At 46.3% G+C, this 23072-nt stretch overlaps 1 protein-coding gene across 2 annotated transcripts in view; it reads right to left on the reverse strand.

Annotated features, from left to right (window-relative positions):
- Positions 1-23072, reverse strand: part of CLSTN2 (calsyntenin 2) — a 613123-nt gene that overhangs the window by 127966 nt on the left and 462085 nt on the right. For both annotated transcript variants that reach the window (XM_072792507.1, XM_072792508.1), the window contains exons 3-5: positions 13598-13793; positions 12712-12920; positions 6009-6158 (exon numbers count right to left, since the gene is read on the reverse strand). In XM_072792507.1, coding sequence (XP_072648608.1) covers positions 6009-6158; positions 12712-12920; positions 13598-13793 — 555 coding nt within the window. The remainder of the gene's footprint in view (positions 1-6008; positions 6159-12711; positions 12921-13597; positions 13794-23072) is intronic.

A 23072-nucleotide genomic window follows, 5' to 3' on the forward strand; every position in this document is an offset into this window, starting at 1 on the left:
TTTATGTACTAAAACCTAAGCCAGCTCTTCAGTGTTCTTGATCAATAACTGATCTGATTTTGGAAGGGGTAGAGTGAAGCCAGCTGACCGCTGGGCCCTGGAATATTTTTTTTTTCCTTGGCAGGGCGGTGGGCAAGTGGACAGGGACATATGCTTGACAAAGCTTAGCATTGGTCTTTTCTATCTCAGACATGCTTGGCAGCCAGTCTTGTCCCCTTGCCTGTGGGGTCTCATGGGATTTGCCTGAAAATATAACTTCCTTTGCAGTCCAGTACTTTGAATTCGCTTTTGAATAAATATATGACTTTAGATACTTTTCCCAAAGTGCTCCATTTAAAAGAGCACTCAGGGTTAATCATCCTTTTCAGCTGGTCTCCCTGTCCCAGTCTCTGTATCTCAGCCACCATCCATGTGGTTGGCCAAGGAGTCCTTCTTCCCTAAGATCCCCCTCACCACACGGGTCATGAAAGCTTCTGTGCTCCCCAGTGCCTTTGGGGTAACACAGGAGGCCCTTCCTCTGTGACCTGATCCCCACCAGCCCATCCAGCCTTCTCCCACATTCCCTGGTCACAATTTGCTATTTCCCACCTTTTTGATATCCATTCTCTAGTCCGGAATAGTCTTCTCTGTACACAAATGATTATCCTTCAAGATTCAGCCCAGGCACATCTCCCCAGGGCCCCACCAAAGTTAAGTGTCTCTCCTCTGCGTCCCCAAAGCCTCCTCTGGCAGAGCTTTTGTCCTTAGCATTGTCCTCGTCTCCTTCTGCGCTACGAGCCCTGGGAGGTCGTGTCTGTCTTTGTCTCCCTGGCCTTCGGCACACAGCGGGCCTCGGGAAAGGGTAAGCAGATTCACTGGGCAATGTCCCCGCAGCCACGTGGCATGCGTGTCAATGCCCGTTATCTCGCAATGCAAATAACTACAGGAGAATTAATCTCCACCAAGCAGCTTTCATGCTGCTGTCCTTTCAACACAGAAGTCCGAGACACACTCTAGGTGTTCAGTGAATATTTTCTGAGTGACCTTCTTTGTTCAAAGTGAAGGCCGTGGACCAGCAACATCCAGGGCCTCCTCAGACTCATGAAATCAGAATCTGCATTTTACCCTGGTTCCCAGGTGCTCCTGTGCACACTTGGGCCTGAGAAGCCCTGCTCTATCAGATACCACCCTGTCTGCCTGATGGCGGCCTGATTTGCAGAATGGTGGAAACACCGAGACTGTCTGATGCACCTGGAGAATTATTCAAGCCCAGGGAACAGAGAAAAAGTGGTTCATTATATGGCTGCATTTCTTTTTCTTTCCATCTGAGATAGGGCACCTTGCTGTGAAGATAAAAGCTGCAAGAATTGGGCCCGTGAGAGGAGGTCTAGGAACCGGCAGTGCTGGGTGGACAGGTGCTGGGCGAGGGGTCATTGACCCCAGTGGGATCGTGCTCAGTGATGAGGGGGGCGAGGAGAGATGAGGTCCCGTGGGGGCCGGAGTCTGCAAACCTCATCTGACATGGGAACTTTGAATCCAGAACAGCTGCATGTCTGGTCAGCACCGTGTCTGGGAAAGAAATGGGGAAGGGCCACCAGGGCACTCAGCAGCGGCTCTCTCAGAGGGAAACTGTTTCACATAAAGGGACATGAAATACTGAACTTTGGGTCTCGACTGGCAGGAGCAGGTAACAGATACAAAAATTGGACTTACTATAATAAAAGGGAAAATACACTGAGTAAGTGTTATGAAGACAATGGTTTCAGCTTGCAACATAGAAGGAGATGGGCGATGGGATTTTAAAGGACAATAAAAGAAGGCATCAAGAGGAGATGTGTTTCTCGACATAACAACTAAACAAACAAAACAAAACCCAAACCAGCAACCAAATTACACAGGATTGTCTAAGGCACAGTCTGGGGCCCCTAGAAGGAGGGGTCTGCAGGGTCAGCTCCCCCTGGGGCTGCTGCCTCTATCCCCCTGATGGCCTCTGAAGGCACTACATCCTCTGTGGTGCTCTGATCCTGAACAGATGTGGACTCTTCCCTGAAGTCCTTAGCACCCACACAGCCGGGCTTGGGCAAGTATGACTGCTTGGCAAGAGGAAAACAGACACTAAGATGACGACAGATGTCTGGCATGAGAGGCAGGGCACAAGTCAGTCCTTAGCATGTAGAATTTTTCCTGCTTCCTAATAGAATCTTCTATCTTAAAAAAAAAAAAAAAAAAAAGAATCTTCTATCTTGATGAGTAAGAGCTGCTAGAGAGATACCATGAGATCTCAAAGCTCAGGACAAAGCACAGAGATTTAGTTCTCCCTTCCGTTCCCACAGGTCTAGTGGGTGCTTGGATGACCATCTTCTCTGGGCAGCTGAGAATGGGAGTGACATTCCCTTGGGCAAAAAGCTCCACCTCCCCATGTACAGTGAGCTGACCCCTACCACCTATTTAGAATTACAATCTCAGGATACGAGAGAGAGACCAAAACTCGTATCGTTTCTGGGAAGACAAGGCCCAGCCACAGAAAAAGACAGAGAATGGAAAACTACAGCCACAGGAGCCAATGCCTGGGCCAGGGTCTGAGAGGCAGGTGGCAACAGAGCCGGGGTCTGCAATGCCCTTGTGCAGAGCTGGGTTAAGGCCAGCTACATGCTGGGAAAGCTGCAGCCCCACACTCTTGAAAGGGGTTGATGTGATGGAAAACAGGGCACGCCCTGGGGTACCTCAGTAGTCTGGGAGCAGTCCCTCCTCGGCCTGGGAAGGAAGGGGAGGCTCTAGCTGTGAGCAGGCCCTTACTCCTCCAGGACAGCTCCTGGGAGAAGCTGACGGAGGCTCCTGAGCATGATGGATTGCTTGCGCTGTGCTGCAATCCCCTCCTGCCTGGAGGGAAATGACTAAGAACAGGTACAAGAATTTGAACTGCCACACTGTGTTTGCTTGGTGACTCTTGTCGTTTGGGGGAAATCAGCTCAGGGAGGAGCTTCTGTTCTCTGGGGCAGTTATCCCTGGCACATGCCTGCAGACCCCTTACTCGTGGCTGGGTCTGGGGGGCTTGGGATCGTTGCAGCTCCTGAACCAGGCACTCAACATCTTGACTGCCAGCCCCACCCTAACTCTGGCCTCTCCCGCCTTGTTTCCCACTTCTCCACAGTCCCAACCACCTATGCAAGCCAGACTGGCTTTCTTACACTCTTCACCAGTGCCTTGAATGGCCTTCCCTCTCTGTGCTCCTCTCCCATTCTATATAGGATACGCTTCACCTTCAAGGCTGCCTGCCCTTTCCCCTAGGGGCCTGACCACCTCTCAGAGTGAGGGGTGGCCTCTTTCATCTGTGGCCAGGGAACTATGGCCTTCTCCAGTTTGCTCTGGGAGGCTGGGAGAGGGGATTGGACGAGGGACACATACGAGGGGCCAGCGGTGGTTTGCTCTTCCCTAGAGAAAGGCACACTTCCAACTACGAGGTTGCGGCCCCGACCTGGGGCAGAAGAGAGGACAGGCCCCAAGATGGGTCAGCTGGAGATGAGGGCTGCCCAAGTGGAGGAATAAAGTGGGCCAGTCTGCTGGAAGGAGAGGCTTGCTCTCCAGGTCTGGGGGTTGGCACAGGAATTGCTGGGAAGCAGTTAGAGCCCTGCCACACGCATCAGAGAACCTGGAAGACCTGCCAACGATCTGAGAGCCTGTTGGGATGACGGCTAGGGAGAGAGACCTAGCAGCTTCTAGAGGGGCTAAGCTGGAGGGAGGAGGGGCACGATGCAGAATCCAGTGTCACCTTCTGCCAACAAGGCTGGCTAACTAGGCAGGGAAGCCACCATAAACTAGTTGATTCTGATTTACACATGCTTAAATGGTTTTGTCTGACACAGCGAACGGATACAGGGAGTTGCTGCTTCCCCTTTTCTTCCTTCCACAGAGAGGTATGTTTTTCACCATTTATTCATCCATCCAGCACCTGCATCCAGGTGCCTGGCCCTGTGCTGGGCACTGGAGACACAGCAAATGGGCAGGACCTCTGCCTCCAGGAGCTCACTGTCTGGCTACAAATAGGACTGTGCACCAGACGGTTAGGGGCTCCACACATTCTGCACACACACAGAACTCAACATTATTAACATGAGTTTCTGTGCATACATTTAACACTGAAGCAAGTACAAACTCGGTTAGGAAATTGCATTTAAATATAGGTACAAAAATGTAATCCCAAATCTGTAGGTGTCTCATTTATCAAAGACACAAAACATTGAGATCGTTCTCCAGATACAGCTTTGTGTTTTACTTTCCCCACTGAAAATCCCATTATGAGCATGTTCTCTGCTTAGAAGGCTTTTATATTCTTTCCAGGCTTGCTTTTTCAAAAGCTACACTTTTACTGGCTTAGTCCTTATAAGTTAAAACAAAACAAGCTGAGTTCTTCTTTACTCAAATAGCTTTTCTTTCTTTCATTCATTCATTCATTCATTCAATGGCTGTCTCTTGAGCACCTGTCACTGGAGTCAGATCTGCACTAAGTCTGAGAAATTCAGCTGTGAACAAGAGACAGAATCCTGCCCTCAGGTTCCTTGAGGTTTAGTGAATTATAACAACCAGAGCCCAGGCTCCCTGAGGTTGGTGACATGTAATTTTCCACTCTGGGTTGTTCCTTTTTGTCTGTCTCTGGCTTGATCCTGAACAGGCGACACAAAGATGGCTCTACTTTGTTATTTATGTCTCATCTGTCTTACCTGTGACTCCTCCACTGGGCATTTCATCGTGTCTACTTTGTTCAAAGGCAAATGACTCTGGCTTTCTCCAGAGGTGGGTTTAATTACCACCTCCCATTTTTCTAGTTGAAAGATTAAGAGTGATAAAGTAGTATGGGGGAGGAACCCTTGGAGCACTGCTCTCTGAGAGGAATGACCCCAGGTGGGTCCTCAGGTGTCCTTGCTGTGCACCATGAGAATGAACGCTTGACCAACAGGCAGCAATTCCAAGTCTAACTGTGACCTATGTGGTTTCCGGGCATTGGTCTATCCAACAGAAATACAGATGCTTAACATGGCTAATGACACTCTCTCTAGGGAAATTTAAGAATGAAGTAGAAAGAGAGAGAGAGAGAGAGAACCAGGTAGACTGTAGCAGGGACTTGAAGCTTCAAGACACATGGAGAAAAGACAGTTGATAAAGCTACAAAGTGGAGACTCCATGAAACACCCTAAAGTTTTGAGTGGGCAGCAATCTGCAAGCAGCAACACAGGAAGCAGAAACAGCAGTGGCTGAGCCACCAAAACGGTGGCACAGAGATACCTCCAGCATCCCTGCCCAGTCACTGGAACATTGGTGCCAGCCCTAGAGCTACTGTTATTCCAGAAACCATCCAATTCTTGGCGAGATCCATCTATGCCTCTGGCCCTGAGCCCTTTATTTCTCTTAAGTCAGCGCTACACCTCTGTCACCTCAGTGTAACCTGCACCTTTGCTCTGTCTTTGCACACCAAACATCAAACCACAACAAAAATCCACCTCCATCTCGGGCCATTGTCTTTCCATTCCAAGAACCAACATTTGAGAAACGCCTTGATCCAAAGGCTGGATTCTGGGACTCTAACCTCTGCTTGTACACCTTCTGTGCCAGTCTAAAAAACAGGCCAACCTTCCCCAGGTACTGAATGATGATTCAAACTTGAGGCATAACAGCTAGACTCGTTCCCTTAGATAAAGTGAATAGGCTTGCTGGCACTTTCTCCTGAGCACTGTGCGATAATTACTATTGATCCCAAAGTGTCATGAGATTTTAGAAAGGGTGCACTGGACAAAATGGGGCACGTGACATTAGATGAGTTGCCTCAGATGTTCTCAAGCTGTAAAATAGTGGTAATATGTCACCCAGGAGTTGTAAGAATCAACAAGCTACTCTACTTTTTTGCAGCAGAGTGACCACGCTTAAAAAAATTCCTCTAGCTACTTGTTGTGATGATTTTTAGGAACAGATCTAGCACCTTCTATACACCAGGCTAAGCTGCCTTCACTCAACAGGATCAACAAGAGATGGCCCACCTTGCCAGCCAGGCTTGCAAACTGGCTTCACATCCACCTGCACCAGCGTGTCCTGAGCGGCCGGCTTCTGTCCACAGTCATAGGCGGTCACCAGGATCTCGTACTGGCGTTGCTTGTCATAGCTCAGCTTCTCAGTATTTCTAATGTTGCCTGAGGACACAGGGAGATTCAAAATTGTTTCAGATCCAGTCAACCACACTGCAGTTCTTTTATTTTTTCCTTTAAATTAATTTTTGTTAACTTATACTGTATTGCTAGTTTCAGAGGTAGAATTTGGTGCAGTTCTTTAAAAATCCCTCCTCCACTCCTCTAACCTTCACTAGAATGGAATGACCCGTTTCCTTACCATCTTGTACAAATAAGGGCAAACAGGGGGCATGGCTTTCACACGTGGTCTGCTTGTGCCTTGGCGGCAGAGTCCCAGGAACCACTGGCTGGAGGCACCCGACTGTGAGACAGGACTACTGGGGAATTCCAAGCACACGTCCAGAACCCAATTGGTGTGTTTGTTAGTAATGGGTTGTCAGAAAATTCCCTCCTCAAGTGTGCCCATGTGGTCGTGTCCTCGTTGATGTAGGGCACCAATGCTCATCTGCCATGAAATCTCTGGGAAAAAGATGGGATTCAGAAATGTCCTGACACATATTTTTCAACATCTGGGCTTGTTGCCAGGAATGTTCACTGCCTCTTCTCACATTATTTTGCTACCAAATAGGAAGTAAAATCAATAAGAAAACGTGTGACCTCCCTTCTGAAAGCTATACAGAATAACGGATTCCTTGCCCTGGTGGCAAAGACATTTTTCTTCTCCAAGAGCGACTGAACCATTTTTCTGGACCATTTGTGAGTTTTTGTTCCCGTGGGTTGATACTATAATTCAGAAATGTGTATTTGATAATTAATGAGCAAAATTCTGATAGACCATTTTTGCTGAAACACAGTTTTGGTTCTAAGGAACGAAGAAAGGCCCAGCGTGCCTTTAATACTTCCTGGTTTTTTATTCCAAGGGAGTGAAGTCTTCCTTTGCGGGGGATAATTTCATTCTTGCCTTTTTTCTGATAGTGGAGCTGACAGCAAATTACAACTCCAATGTTATCATTATCCTTCAGCAGAAGTGAAATTAAGAAAATGGAAATTTAAAAACAAACCAACACACTAATAAGCAAACATGGAATGGCTGACTCAAGTATATTTTTACATTTCATCAAAACTAAGGGAAAAACACCCTAATGAGCTTTCTTCCATTTCATTGGATATCTATGGCTCCCATGAACTGAGGCAACAGGGACGAAGGCAAGAAAGCCTGGGGAGTTACCAAAGCCACAAAATGTCTTAAAGCTCAGGAGAGTTGACCTCTGATCATGCACCACTAGTAAAACAGTCCTCAGTGCCAGGCATGGGCAGGGCTCCTCTTGTGGGAGCCGTGGCTGTAAGGTGGGAAGCAGAGTTCCTACAAAGCTGCCCAAGACGTGGGATCCAGAATTAGGACCATTTATCCCGCTGTCTGCTCCATACTGCTTTCTAAAAAATGTAGCCACAGCCACTGAATTGAAGTAAAATGTAGTTTAACAAAGCCAATCAAAAATCTCTGAAAATGGGTTTGATGTGTTTTTGGCCTTGGGCCTGGTGTTCAGAATCCCTTTCACTCCCCCCCGCACCCCCCAATGTTAGCTACATCTCAGCTCAGGACCCCCCAGGGCTAGAGCATCTCAGTGCTGGGTTGGTAAGGTTCCCTGTGGGTTCTGTTAGCAGCCTAGTTTGTGGTTAGAGACCTCACAGGGGAGGAATTCTTGCAGGTGGAAGCACCGCGATATAACCACGGGAAGTATGTTTCAGCAACATCAAATTGAATTTTGAACAAAAAGTTTTGACTTTCCCTTTCTTTAAAGTTAAATAGCTCTCAAAAGATATGCCTTTCGAAAGAGGAAGGCTCAGGGCTTACAAGCCGTGTGACATTAAGCAGACCCAACACTATTGACCGCGGTAGAAAAATAAACACACAGGCGGCAGTCCTTGGCCTGGTGAGCCGCCGCCACGTCCTAGCAAGTCCTGATGAAGCTGTCTGAGAAGCTAAAGTACTTCCTCCGCCACCACTGACTTCATGCATGTGAGAGTGGGTTTCACTGCCTGGAATTTGAAGCCTTAGGTCAAATATAAGTGTATAATGTTGTGACCAATTACGGTGCTGGGGAGAGTCCTGTTCAGATAAGACACACATCTAAACATTTTTGGAAGCTCAAAAAGCCACCCATTTTTGCTCCTGTTACAACTGCATTATTTTCCCACATTTGAATGATTTCTCCTAATAGTGCCTTCGGAGGAGACCTGAGTCCACAGTTAGCCCAGGTGAGTAGGAGTTCCTGGGCCTATTTCTCTGGTCCAGAGAAATGTGGAAGCTAACTCTCAAAGAACAATCAGTACCTCCCTTGCATATGAGTGAAGGTATTTTAAAAACTGAGGCAGGGTGGAGGTACAATGAGACAAGCATGCTGACCTGCACCCTCCTTCCAATGGAATTTAAATGGGAATAACGCTTTTGGAAAGTCATACAAACACTAGTCACTTTGCAACTGCTCATGCCTTTTGGGCATGCAATTCCACATCTGAAAAACTGATTCCCGGGCAAATGATAAAAATTGTAGATACAAGTGCAAATATGTTCGCCTAAGCATTATTTCTTTCAGTGAAAAATAATTTAAAAACCGGCTGCCTGATATTAAGGGAAGACCTAAGTAAAGGCGTCTATGCATCAGATGGAATGTTTTTAGCACTAAAAGTGGTAATTATGAAGCATTTTTAAGGGTCGAAAAAATCCGTACAACTGAATGTTAAGTGAAAGGGGGAAGATAAAGAGAAACAAGGAAAGTGTGGTCTTACTTTTGTTAAAAAATTTCATTGAAAAAGTATTGGTGGAATGTTAATAATGGCTATCTTTGGTGGGATTACAGGTGATTTATTTCCTTCTTCACACTTTTCTATGGTTTCTAAATTACAACGGGCATGTGTTACTTTTCTATTCAGATGAAAAAGAAATGTTTTCATTTACTTTAAAATAAGCAGACTCCAGGGCACACTTTGCCCAGAGGCAGCAGAGTCCCATTACTCACCAGGGCAGCCTGCTGCCAAAGACAGGCTGCCTGGGGACCACACAATTGCTGGAAAAGAAGAAATGTCTGCCGAGGGATGACTGGGTGTCATGGAGACCCCGGCTGCTCCCTCTGGTCATCCCTGAATGTGGCTGAGAGCTTGGTTTGTGCTGATACTCTGGTGAGCACCTAGCTGGTAGCACATCCACCGCTCACACAGGCACAGTACTTAGCATAGGTATTTAATTCCCATTTTTACCTGCAAGGATCTGAGGCAAGGTTACATAACTTGTCAAAGATCTCTCTCTGTCTGTCTCTCTCTCTCTCTCTCTCTCTCACACACACACACACACACACACACACACACACACACACAAAGTAAAGGATGCAGGATTCAGATGCAACTTTGTAGTTTTGAACTAAAAAAACCTAGCCATGCATTCCTGTCAGACATCACTGAGGATTCTGTGATAACATCACTGGTGGGAAGGTGTAAGGGCTGATGCTCAGGGGATCTGGGCTCCACTCCCAATTCTGCTACCAGGGTGACAGGTGCTGTTAGGCAAGCTCTTTATACTTTAGGATTCAGTTTTTCCATCCATTCAATGGGAATGAGAACCTAGGCCCTACTGATCTCATAGAGACCAGCCAAGTCCCAGGAGATGGGGAGCGGGGAGCCATCTGAAGTGAATCCAGAACTTTCTGAGAGGGAGTAGATGTCACCAACTCAGTCACTTGCTCATAATTTCAGCCTGGAATAACCTTCATGTCCCAATCACCCAGGTAAATATTTGATGATTGCGGCACCATGAATGGAGCATTCCCTAGCTGCCAGGTACCCTGTGAACATCCTCCCTGGGGTGGCTTTCCTGAGGTCTCACAACCCCACAAGAAGGCAGGGGCGGTGGCTGCCCCGATTTCACAGGGAAGGAATTCAAACAGAGGGAAGCCTACGACCTCTGGTAGGAAAAGGTTGAGTCTGGGGCTATGACAGGTCAAGCTGAATGCACCTAATGTCTTCTATCCCCTCTGCTGTCCTGCTTCCCTTCTTTCCCCCCCACAGACAAAGAGCCTGGCAGGTTGGAGGGGCCAGGAGCCATCTACCTGCAGTGACGGGGCTTCAATGAGGGAACCCCAAACTCAGCAGTACTTTCTCTGATGTGCATGCAAAGAACTTCTTCAAGGAGCCTGGAAGGTCGCTGGGAGAAGTGATGGATAAGGGCCAACTGGGAAGCTCATTAGAATGGGAGCAGCCGCTTCTGTGTCTGCCCCTGGGTCCTGCCTTCATTACTTGGAGGACTGCTTTTGTAAACCTCACTGTCGGGGGCCCACACTCCCTGGGAGTGCCCACTCTCCTCTTCATCTAATGTTGTAAACCAATGTTGGAGGCAGAGGCTTGGCAAAGGACCATTACTCACTTTTAATGAGACAGCTAGGGAAATAAATTGGCATATGTTAGTGAAATGGCTCATCAAGGTGAGTAATTATCTTCATGACTGGGGCAGTTTACCCTCAGATGAAAGGATATGCATCTCATCTCCCATTGGGCTGTGACTCTCCAGAACGAAGGCAGGAGGTCAAGTGGAGCTTGACCACTCATCACTGATACCTCCGCTTGTCGAGTCTTGCTCTTCACCAAGGACTCATCACTCCCCAAATTCCAAAGCTTTGGTGGACAGGGACCACACAGTTGATTATAGGGGAACAGAAAAAGACAAAGCAGTTGTTTTGTATTTTATGGAGTGGTGTGTGTGCATGCACGAATGCCCGTGTGTGCACGTGCATGCACCTGTGTGTGTATTTAATGTGTGTGAGACATGTGTCTGTGTGTTGGGGACAAGCCAGCCACTAAATAGGGCCTGTAGGAAAAGCTATCAGGAAGCAGTTCTGACAGGCTCTACTACTTGAAATTACCTACTTCTTAGCCCTGAACCAATCTTTAAAGTCCACTAATTTCTCCTTTGCCTTCTTGTGCACTGATGCACTGATCTGTGTTCCACACGGTGAGCATTTAGCACTGTCCAGGTTTGTAGCTGTCATTTCCACAGGTTTTATCATTCTACAAGGAAACTGCCTTACTACTATTTTGTCTGTTTCATGAACGTTGATTTCATCCTCCAAGGCAGATCATAAACCGCTGGAGGTCAGGGACGAGGGTGTCTCCTTGGCTCCCATCCCTTACGGAACCTGCTGCAGTTCTCAGGATACAGAAGCCTGGGTCACAGGATAAGTTTCTCCCTGGTCTCAACATCAAGGAGCACTGGGAGCCATGATGATACACAAGCAGGTGACTGATGGTACTTCTCTCTAGGCCTTGGCTATTACGAGGCTCTGAGTGAATCCACTGCCTAACCCTGGCTCGTGGTATGCTTTATGCACCACCCTCGCCCTGGATGCCACCTGGGTCTCTATTTTTTATTTTGACTTTCTTTCCACTGGATGGTAAGCTCCATGTGGGCAGGCCCATGTCTGTTTTGAGTTCCACTCTGTCTCCATTCCCAGTTTCCAGCATCATGCTTGGCGCTCAATGAATATTTACGGAGTAGATGAACTTCAGGTTTTGCAACATTTGCATCTTTATGCACTACTATATGATCCTATTTGAAACAAAGTGGGGATGATATATATATATATATATATATCCCACATACTCATGCAATTAAATAATATACTTGGCAAATAATGATCGTTTGATTAATATGGAGTTATTCAAAATTGCATTTAAAGTGGGCTGAGTCGATTGGGCCTCTGACTGTGGTGCTTACACTACAACAAGCTTTTTATTAATGATGATGGGGAATTAGACATGTGGCTTTATAGGACTGTTTTCAGTTCAGTAAGTTCATTTGGAATTGGGGAGTGGTGGTCGGCAAAGTATAGCCCACAAGCCAAATCTAGTTGACTACCTGTTTCTGCACTCCTGTGAGCTAAAAAATGATTTGTGCATCTTAAGTGACTGGAAAAAATCAAAAGACAGATAATATTCTGGACCACATGAAAATCACAGGAAATTCAAATATTAGTGCCCATAAATAAAGTTTTATTGGCATACTGCCACAATCCTCCATGGGGTGGCAGAAATTCCCAAAGACTCTGGCAAGCCCATTAAAGATTCCTAAATTAATCTAAGCTTAGAAGGTGTTCCCAAAAATCTTAGAAGGTGTTCCCAAAAATCTCCACCTCCTCTCTTAGCTTTGTCTGTTTGTTTGGTTTGAGAGCAGGAAGCAGATGACTGGGGTGAGGATTAGTGTCACAACTTGTGATATAGGAAAGGGACCCAGATATGGCCGAGTTGATGGTATGGCAATTAGAAAATTCTACCAGAAAACCATCCTGTCTTCAGTATCCAGATGTGTGGCATTATGAGTTCTATGGATTGTATTCATTGAGTAGGTTTCCAAGCTGTTTTGGGGGTATTGTAGACCTGGCTATGTGCTGCTGATAATGTGAGGCCATCCCCTCTAGTGTGGGACTGAGTTCTGGGTTATGGAGCCTACGTCATGGATGGCAAGGAAATTGTCACCTGCCATGGACATTTGGAGCCCCACCTGGCCTTCTGAGAGGGGGTGGTGGAGTTGTTTCCCTGCCTCCCACCAGGGTCCTCTCGGGACACTCACCATTTCTGTCAATGGCAAAAGGCACGTCAGTTGTGACGATTTCATAGTTGCAAATCTGGCTGTACTGGGGGGAGCAGTCCTCGTCGACGGCCTCCACCTGCAGGATGCTGTCGTAGATCTTCCCCTCTGTCACGACTGCCTTGTAGGCTGGCTCTTTGAAGGTGGGAGCAAACTCATTGACGTCCTTCACCTGGATGTGGACCACGGCCCTGGGACCGCACACAGGAAGGAAGAGATGGCGGTGAAGGGAGGATGACGCCGTCCTCCCACGCCTCCCATAGGCACTGACCCCAGGGCCCAGGGAGCAGAGAAACCACAGCCAGTCAGGACAGTTGTCATCTGAGCTTTCTGTCTGCCTGCCCACTGGAGATGCCTCCACCTGTCCCTTCCCTGGTCCTGAGATGAATCCGCCCTTTCTCCGGCCTTCCCTGCTACCCAGCTCTGGGCAATGATTCCCTCGAGATCACCTCCCCTTTTCCTTATTCATTCCTCTTCTGTTCAGTGAGAACTTAACCACTCTGACACCATGTTAGGCTCAGAGCCCAACTCCATAGGGAGACAGAACTCAAACTAAAAAGTGCCATGACAGAGACAAGCATGTGGCACATCAGAAACCCAGAGAAGGGCCCCAATCAGGTGTGCAGGGAAGGGCTGGCTCAGGGGAGGCTTTTCAGAAGTGACACCTGGATGACACCTGAACACAAGCCTGCTGGTGGCAGAGGAATGCCTTCCTGCGAAGCTGAGGGGCAGAGGATTACAGGTGGAGCCTTGGAGAACCAGCCAGTGGTTGAGCACCCCGGTGTGACCCCTGGGTATGCTGGCCTGAAGAGCAGTGTGTGGTCCCCACGGGGGGTGGGGTAGCAGGGAGCCCTGTCAGGCCACTCACTTGTGCGACTTCTTCCAGGCTGTCTCCCGGGGCCCTGCGCCACAGTCATAGGCCTGGATGATGAACGTGTACTCCTTCTGCAGCTCACAGTCGATGGGGCTCTTGGCTCGCAGCCGGCCCTCTCCTGACGTCTTGTTGAGCACCACCGCCTCAAAGGGCAGCTCCTGGCCGTGGATCTTGAATGCACAAATTTCCCCTGTGGAAGGATGGAAGACAGCGGATGGGGACCCTGAGAATTTCCAGGCCGAAGACAGAGTTTCTCCTGGACCCAATTTGCAAACCCCAAAACCTCCGGGCCATTTCCTCCAAACAAAAAAATTGTCAAACTAGAAGAAGAGGCCTCTGGAGACCCAGAGCAACATGCTCATTTCATGGATGGTAAAATTAAAGTGGTTCACACATAGAAATGTCAACCATCAAGTGTATCTGGCGGAAAAAAGGGGAGTCATGGTGTAGGGAGTGCTGGCTGATTCCCAGTTTGCTGCTTTTCCTAGCAGCTCTCCCCACTTGCCCTCTGCCCAGTGCGAGAATAAAGATTTTGCCCACGGCCTACAGATAAATGAGTGCAGAGCAAAGAGAAAAAGGCCAAAGCTTTCACAGTGTTTTGTGCCTGAAACCAGAAGCATGAACATTGAGAGGAACTTGCTAAAAATACAGACTCCCAGGTCCCACCAGGCCTTCCTGAATCAGAATCTGCATTGTGTTTGCTTATTTATTTATTTATTTATTTATTTATTTATTTATTTATTTATTTATTTATTTTTTAACCAGGGTGCCTGGGAAGGTAATTTGTTTGCTCACTCAATGTAAGCAGCACTGCTCTGTCCTGTCCTGGCTTAAATACGCCACGTTGCTGCGGCCAGCTTCCCACCCCAGCCCTCCGTTCTTTCTCTCCCCCCACCACTTCCCTGTGGGGAGAGGGGCACCACTCAGTTGCAATTTTCTCTCATAACAGTGGGGGTGAATCTATGTGAGTTCCAGAATCCCCGTGGAGCCTGAAAAAGCTAACTTCGTAAAGAGCTGAACATGATGTGAAATTAATGCATTTCTCCCCCTCAGCTGGGTTAATGTGTAGTATAACTATTTTTCTGCATTAAAATTATAAGACCGTGAAAACATCTTCTTTTTCTCCATTGATGGATATTTATTTCTTGAACCCTGACTGCAAGTAAGCCCTGGAGTGAGTGCCTTGGGAAGTACTGAAAAGTTGAGACACATTCTCTCCCTATCTTGTCGGGGAGACCATGTGTAGATGTCCAGAAAGATAATTCATGGTGCAGAGGACTGTGTGAGCACCAGGACAGCAGAGAGTTTAGCTCTAGGCTGCTGGGGGATAAAACACAGACTCGGAGCCCAGAGGCCAGGACTCACATTCTAGGTTTGCCACAAACTCGCTGCTGTAGTCAAATTATATTGACTCTGGGTCTCAGTTGTGTCACCTATAAAATGGCCCAGGAGATGGTGTTGGAGGAGGGCATCTACCCTGAGATGCCCCAACCCGGGTCTGACATCATCCCAGCCACACTGCTGGGGCTTGGGTGAGGGGCCTAGTGTGCATAGTTTAAGGGGGTCCTCACTCTTTGGGCAACCAGGTGTCTTCTTGCCTCTAGTCCAGGTGTGGCCAGCTGTTCCAAAGAGGAACAGTCTCCCGACACTGTGGGGAGAAGGGGTAACATGATCTTATATGTGCTCTGTGCCAGGAACCGAGCTCTGTATCTCCACCCAGGTGAATATTAGCCAAACGTCATAGAAAATCTGGAGATAGGTGTTTTATTCCAGTTTGTAAAATTAAAAAGGAAGAGGGGGGGAGGAGAGGGGGAGAAAAGGGAGGAGGAGGGGAAAGAGAATCAGAATCAGAGAGGTTATTACCTGCTCCAGGTCACAGAGCTGAGGTCGGTGTAGGCCCCAGGTATGGCTGACTCCAGAGCCATGCCCTTTCTACTCCACCGCACCCTCATAAGCAGCCCCATAACTTCAAGGGGACTGCGCTGGGGACTGCTTCTGGTAGCATTCTATATTCCCATTCAAGTCTCACTCTGGAGAGAAATCCCCCATTTTACATATAGGAAGCATGCCCTGATCTCTTACTAACAATGTCTTCTGAGATGGTCAATCAATACCAATCTTACCTGTAGGCTTTTATTTTTTATTATTTCATCGATCCTCAATTTCATTACGAGTGCTCCATTTTCACAACCCCCCCCACCCCCACCCACGGACATTTCTCCGATGTGGGTGAGGAATAATGGACAAGACAGGTTGCAGACAAGGCCTAACAAGAAGGACGGGCCCCATTCCACCACCGTTGCTCAAGATCGGTGGTGTCACTGTACTGCCTCTCGGGCAAAGTTAGCTCTGCAGCCTTATAGGGCGGAAGGGCAGGTTTTGTCTGATTCTTGAGTTTAAGTTCTCTTCTGTGTTGGCTGGAGTTGAATGGATGAACTTCTGAAATGCCTGCCTTGTGATTCTACCCCGAGATCAATGCCAATATGGGAATATTACCAGCGAATGTGCCCAGCCCAGCTCTGGGGCAGACTCTGGCGTGCCCAACCACTACATGATTATAGGACCAATCAGGCCATTTTTCTTTGAAGAGTCAAGTTAAACTGAAAATAAATGAGAGTAATTTTCTGTTGGAAACATTTGATCACAACTAAAGTGGTTCTTAAGACTCAGAAATCCTTAACAAGCGGGAAGGAGAGGATGGAGGAAAAAAGGAGGCACGGCGGAGGGAGAGAGACACAGGAAGCCTTAAGGCCACACATTTCATCTAAGTCCAGCTCAGTTGAAATTCAATAGGACCAGAACTTTCTGAGAGCTGAGTAAGCGCCAGGCCCCATGCTGGGCCCGGAGACACAAAGGATCCCTTAAAACACAAGGAGAGCCTATCATTCAGCACTCATTATCTAGAAGAGACAGCAAGTAAACAAGTGCCACAGGATGCTCACGTAGTCTCACCAGTTTGGGCTGAGACAGGATTTAGCCTCTTGTGAACAAAAACTAGAATTCATGCCACCCTCATTTATCTCACCTCTTCATCTGACCCTTGTGCTCCAGTTGCAAAAACATTCAATCATTTTTTTTTTTTTTTTTTACCCACTCATTCACCTTATGGACATTTATTAGGAACTATGTGCCTAATAGGTGACACATTAGTGAACAAAACCTGGTCCTAAACAGACCTGGTCCTGGCCTATATGCTGCTGGCAGTTCAGTGGGAGGACCCTAAGCCATCTGATAATCACAGCCTTCAATGGAGAATGGTGACCATGATGTGATTGGAGGAGAGCTCCAAGGTGCCGAGGAAGTTCTGACCTGTCAGCAGGGCAGGGAGAGCTACCTCAGGATGTGACAGCTGAGCTGAGATTACAGAAGAAGAAAGGCCAAGAAGGAGAGAACCAGTTTCAGGCAGAGGAGCACAAAATTCCAGAGCGTTCACGATGCATGGGAATCCGGAGGCCTCAGAATGAGAAGATAAGCGTGTGACGTCTATGATTGAGGAAGCAGGGAGCTGACCACCCTAAAAGGCACCCTTTCTGTTTGGAAAGAAACACCCACAATTGTTTTGGATGCAGAAAGAGGGCAGGGGCGTTTTAAAACCCATGACCAAGCAAAGAACCCCGTGGTATCCTTTCTTACACACGTTACGTCCCTGTAGTAGTCGATCGCTTCTGCTGGAAATGGCAGAGAGGAAGAGGACAGTTAGGACAGCCTATGGTTCCTTTTGTTTGGGGCTGTCCTTCCTATCAGTAGGCCTCGGGCAGAGAGTGTGGATCAGATGTGTGCATACCAAGAAGCAAAATAAAAACAGTTGAGCCCCGTTTGTGTTTGCGTGGCATTTACACTGCTCTGGTGAAGAATGAAATACATATGCACACATGAGCTATGAAATGTAAATTCTTTAATTTGGGGAGACCCTGCACAGCAGTTAACTGCTCTTCTATTTGCATTTAAGACTGGCATTGCACGGTATAAGGATGAATGGTAAAATTTACACTCATAATTTCACATTTTAATTTGTCTTTTCCTAGAACGACACCAAATAGCAAATTTAGAACACCACAAGTTGAGAGAGGATCTGTGGAAGAAAGGTCTCAGGATGGAGTGCTGAGGGGGAAGGATACTTAAAACTGCAGTTCCCAGCACCAGTATGTGACTCAATTGGGCTGTTTCCATCTTTTGTGAGGCCTGCCACTAGGATTTGTTATTAGTGATAAAGGATTGCAGTGTGTGTGTGTGTGTGTGTGTGTGTGTGTGTGTGAGGGAAGGGGTGGTGTGCTTAAAGTAAAAGTTTGTCACGATGATGACAAGTGGTGGTTTCCAGAGAAAAATATGCTTTTTTTGGTAGGAGAGCAGCACACATGGATGCGTATTCTGGACCAACAATGGGCTCTGTGTGCAAGTGAGACCAGCAGCACCAGGCCATGGCCTCAGGAGGCCAAACTCGGCTTCCCCAAAGGCCTCCTTGGGAGGCCAGACCAGAAGAGGGGCCTGGGCAGTGTCTGGGGAGGGCATGATGGCTCCCTCCCTCAGCACCCCTGTCTATCTCACCTTTACCTTCTCTTCCTCAGTAACGCCCCTCCCTACACCCCACAGATACTTGCACAGCTGTCTCTTAAGTCCTCTCATCAGATTCTTGGAGAAATGAATGAAATTGATGAATGAATGGGTGAATGAAATACATTTTTAGAATATATTTTGTTCCTACCCTTGAATACCCTTGAACAACAGGTTGTGTTGATTTCAGTTTTCAGATGGGGAAACTGAGTTCTCAGCTTAAGTGAACCACCCAAAGTCCCTTTAATAGTAAGGAGCGGATTGAGGACTGATTTAGACCCCCCAATTCTAAATCCAACACACTCTTTGTTCTTTCTTGTTGTTTATCACTAGGTGAGACTGACATTCTAGGACAGGGGTTCTCTAAATGTGATCTATGGACCACTGGGTTCCCCAAGACCCCTAGTGTGGTTCACAAATTCAAAATTATTACTCTATTAAGACATTATTTGACTTTTTCATTGTGGTGATACTTGCACTGATGGTATTAAAGCAATGATGAATAAAAGTGCTAGTGCCCGGGGGCGTGGGTGGCTCAGTCAGTTAAGCATCTGCCCTCAGCTCAGGTCATGATCGTGGGGTCCTGGGATGGAGCCCCACATCAGATTCCCTGATCAGTGGGAATCTGCTTCTCCCTCTCCTCCCCGCTTATGCTCTCTTTCGTTATCTCTGTCTCTCTCTCTCAAATAAATAAATCTTAAAAAAAAAAAAAAAGTGCTGATACCCTAGTAGCACCTAGCTGCATTCTTTATTACACAGAGTTGGAGTAAAAAAAAAAAAAAAAAAAAAAGTTAATTTCACTTAAGAATGACTTGAATAATGCAGTAAATATTAATTTAATTAAATCTCAATCCTCGAGTACACATCTTTTTAATATTCTGTATAACAAAGTGGAAAGTATACATAAAGAAGCTTGCATAGCAAAGTGTGCTAGTGCGTCTCTGAGAAAAGCCTTTGCGTGAGGTGAGTGAGAACTGAACCTTTTTTCATAGAAAGCCTTTTTTCCTTGAAAATGATTTATGGACAAACGATGTTTATTCAAACTGGACTGTGTGGTAGACTTTTTTGTAAAGTAAGCCCGCCACTTCATGGAAAAGAACCAGTAGTATTTTGTGGCTGATGCTACAATTAGAGCTTTCAATTTTGGGAAACTTGTGTCTGCCACGTTAAGTTTTCACAATTTACCAATACTTCAATACTTTTCCAATTAAGTGGTTAATCATATTAATGAATGTGACTGTAGGCTATTGTATAATGAAATGCATCAAGTTTTGAAAGATCTACTTTGGCTGGTAAATCAGTATCTTCCAAATGACCAAAGTATGGCATTACACAGTCACATATGGATAAAAGACCCATTCAAGGTGCAAGACAGGGATGCCTGAGTGGCTCAGCAATTGAGTGTCTCTCATGAATAAATAAATAGAATCTTTAAAAAACAAAACAAAAACAAAGTGCAAGATAGACTAGTGGATTATAATGTAATTTTAATGTAAAAGTATATGATAAGTTCATTCACGTGACTTCAGATTCCTTATTATAACTAACCTTTAAGAAACTATTACTTATGGAGTTCTGGTGTTATCAGAGAAGAATATCTACAGTTACCTAAAAAGATTTAAAAAATATTCTCCCTTTTACAGCTACATACCTGGGTGAAGCCATATATTTTTTTCATGTATTTCCTCTAAATAATGTAGCTCAACAGATTAAGGAAGAAGCAGATATGAGGATCCAGCTGTCTTCTAGCAAGCGAGACATTGAAGAGACTGCAAAAGTGTAAACAAGGCCACTCTTCTCACTTATTTTGTTTTGGAAAATATATGATTTTTGGTCAAACTATGTTATTTGTTTTTTTTTTAAAATATTTTTATTTATTTATTCATGAGAAACACAAGAGAGAGGAGGACACACAGGCAGAGGGAGAAGCGGGCTCCCCGTGGGGGAGGGGATCAGGCCCTGAGCCAAAGGCAGACGCTTAACCACTGAGACACCCAGGCGTCCCATGTTATTTATGTTAACATCTAATGAATTTATTATTACTTTAATGAATTAATAAATAAAGATTTGAAAATGACTCAGTTTAAATTTCTTCTATAGTAAATATTGATAGACATAATGCATATAGGCAAAAACTCTTGAGGGTCCTTAATAATGTTTAAGAGTATAAGGGGTCATGAGACCAAAAGCTTGAGAAGTACTGTTCTTGTCAGTTACCAAGCACACTTTCCATCTAGATCATGATTCCACATCTTGTTCCTGATGTTTAAAGCACAGCCCATCACCTCTCAGAGAACTCCCAACCTCAGAGCAACACAATATGCTTTGTTATCCCGAAGCCAAAGCCTTTGTAGTGAGCTCAACTAGGTAGCTCTTGATGTCCACAGACGGTTGGGGGGCAAGAAACTTCATTTCTAGATCTTCATCCAAACATGGATGGTTAAAATCTGGCTCTGGAGCTCCTACCTCTCAGGTTAACTACCTGTGTAACCTTGGGCAAGTCACCTACCTCTCTGTGCCTGTTCCCTCATCTGTAAGATGGGATGGTTTTAGTAATAGTCACCTCATTGCAATATTGGTTGTTGGGAGGATTAAATGAATTAACATACGTAGAACACTTAACAGTGCCTGGTATGAAGTTAAGTACCACATAAATGTTAGTTCCTATCATTGTCATTATACTGAAGAAAAGTCACACACCTCTGGCGAACGCCCTCTTCATGTCTGAGAAGTGACAGGGCTGAATGTGGAGATGATTTCATCTGCAGAAATATTTTGAATTATTCAAAAACTGTCTGCTCCTTGAAACACCTTGTACTCATCAGCCACAGCTTATCCACACTTGGCTTCCTGAACATCACTGGTCAGTGACTATAACCCATGTCTGCAAAATCTCATCCAGGGCCAGTACTGCTTCACAGTTAGGGTTTCTGGGGGTGGGTGAGCACTGTTTACCTGTTTGATTTTGCTTGTCACAGTGACGGGAGGTCGCTAATGGCTGTTATTGGGTAAGAGTCAAGGGTGCTCTTGGTATCCTGCTCTGAGCAGGCCAGTCTCACCCAAAATGGCTATAGCGCCCTGTTGACAAACACTGTATCCAAAGCATGCAGCTAGTCTTCTGTTGGAATTAATACCAGGCCAGGTTCACAGCCCCACACCTGAGGAAAAGAATAGGCCTTGTAAAGGCTTTTCCTCCAGATTGGTGGAGTGCCTCCAGATGGAGGAGGATCCCATCTGCTCTCTGCTGCACGCTCTGTCCTCTGGTATGCACACTTGGCAGACGGTGAACACTGACTATGCTGCTGGCGGGCTGGGAGCGGGCCTACCTGGAGACATCTGCAGTCACTTTAAGTGTAATAAAATGGGAGAGGACAAATGCTAATCACATCAAGAGGCAATCATGTCCAGAATACCAAGTTAGGGCTGAACTTAGAAATAGACCTCCACTTTAAAAGAAAGAGTTGATTTTAAGCCCTCTTGCTCCAGATAAAACTTAAAATGTCCCAAAATTGAAAGGGAAAGGGAACGTTTCGATGGATCATCATTTTTGCTGCTCCTTCATCTGTCTGGATGACAGGCAGAGGACATTGTCTGGGGTCCCGGCTCTCTTCTTCTCAGCTGTGTGCCCTTGGCTGGTTGCTTAAATTCCTCTTCATTGTAACTGAGGATATGACCATGCCTAATCCTGAAAGTACGATGGGGGTTGCACTGACACACTAAATGTGTAAGTGCTCTGGGAAGTAGAAAGGTCTATTTGCTTTTTATTATTGTGATAATAATAAATCCTGCTTTCAAGCCTGCAAGTAGCTAAATGCATATTGGCAACTTATTTCTATTAGACACTAAAGTCAGGGAGAGGGGAGGTATCACCATTTATAGCTTTCTGTCTACTTAGTATTGAACAAAATGAAACATATTGCTTTATTTAAAAGGTCATTTTCCTATGCTCTGAGATCGAAATCCCCCTCCTTCTGGAAGATTTACGCAGCACAGTTTTTGCATTGTTGAAAAACCAAAGAAGACAATGCATTTTTCCTTCTTTGACAATGACTGTTGAATGAATAAATGCCACAACAACTAATATACATGCTGAGAGACTTGGAGAAGTCCTCCCCCTGGGTCAGCTAACCACAGTTAGGTCAAGTAGAACCTGAAGAGATGTCGGGCAGTCATTTGCTCTGCCTGGTGCCCTAAGGTCTGGAGTTGAAGGACCCCGGGTACAAACATGTGCTGTACTCATCATTCACTCACCAAACCTTCCCTAGACATGCATAACATAATAAACAGAAATGGAGTCAATAATAATTGATAAAACTCACTGCAGCTCGCATTTATTGAGCATTTATGAGGGATCAAGCATTTATTTAGGTCTACGTTGAAAACAACCCACATCTCTTTATGTGCTGACAAGAAGAGGAGGCAGGTGAACAAAGAGTTAAGTGCACTGAAGTACTCCAAGGCTGTAACAGGTGTCTGTTCTGGGTGTGGGGAGAACACAGAGCACGATGGTCAGTCTATGTCACCCCTAGAGCCTTCCAGACGCAGCTGTTTGCTGTCACAGAGCCACCACAGAGGAGTGCTGTAGCTGCCAGGAGGACAGAATTTCAGCCTAAGCAACTGCTGGGATAAGACCTGCCTAGCGATGCCATCATGTCTTCCTCTTTACAATGGCGTTTCCGGGCTTCTGTTCCTAGCAGAAGGGTGGTACAGGTCAGTGCCTGACAGACGAGACAGCTCCTTCCTCGTCCCACCCTTGTGGCCTTGCCGCTGGGAGTGACTCCTCGGCCGCCTGCTGACCTTGCTGATTGGTCCCCAGGTAGCCACAATTGGTCAGGAGTTGTCAGAAGTCAGAAGAAGGGAGCAAGCAGGGAAGCCACACTGAATAGGACAGTGACTGAGTTCATAATGGCTGTAGTTT

Source organism: Canis lupus, chromosome 22, assembly GCF_048164855.1.
Source record: "Canis lupus baileyi chromosome 22, mCanLup2.hap1, whole genome shotgun sequence".
Taxonomy (NCBI): domain Eukaryota; kingdom Metazoa; phylum Chordata; class Mammalia; order Carnivora; family Canidae; genus Canis; species Canis lupus.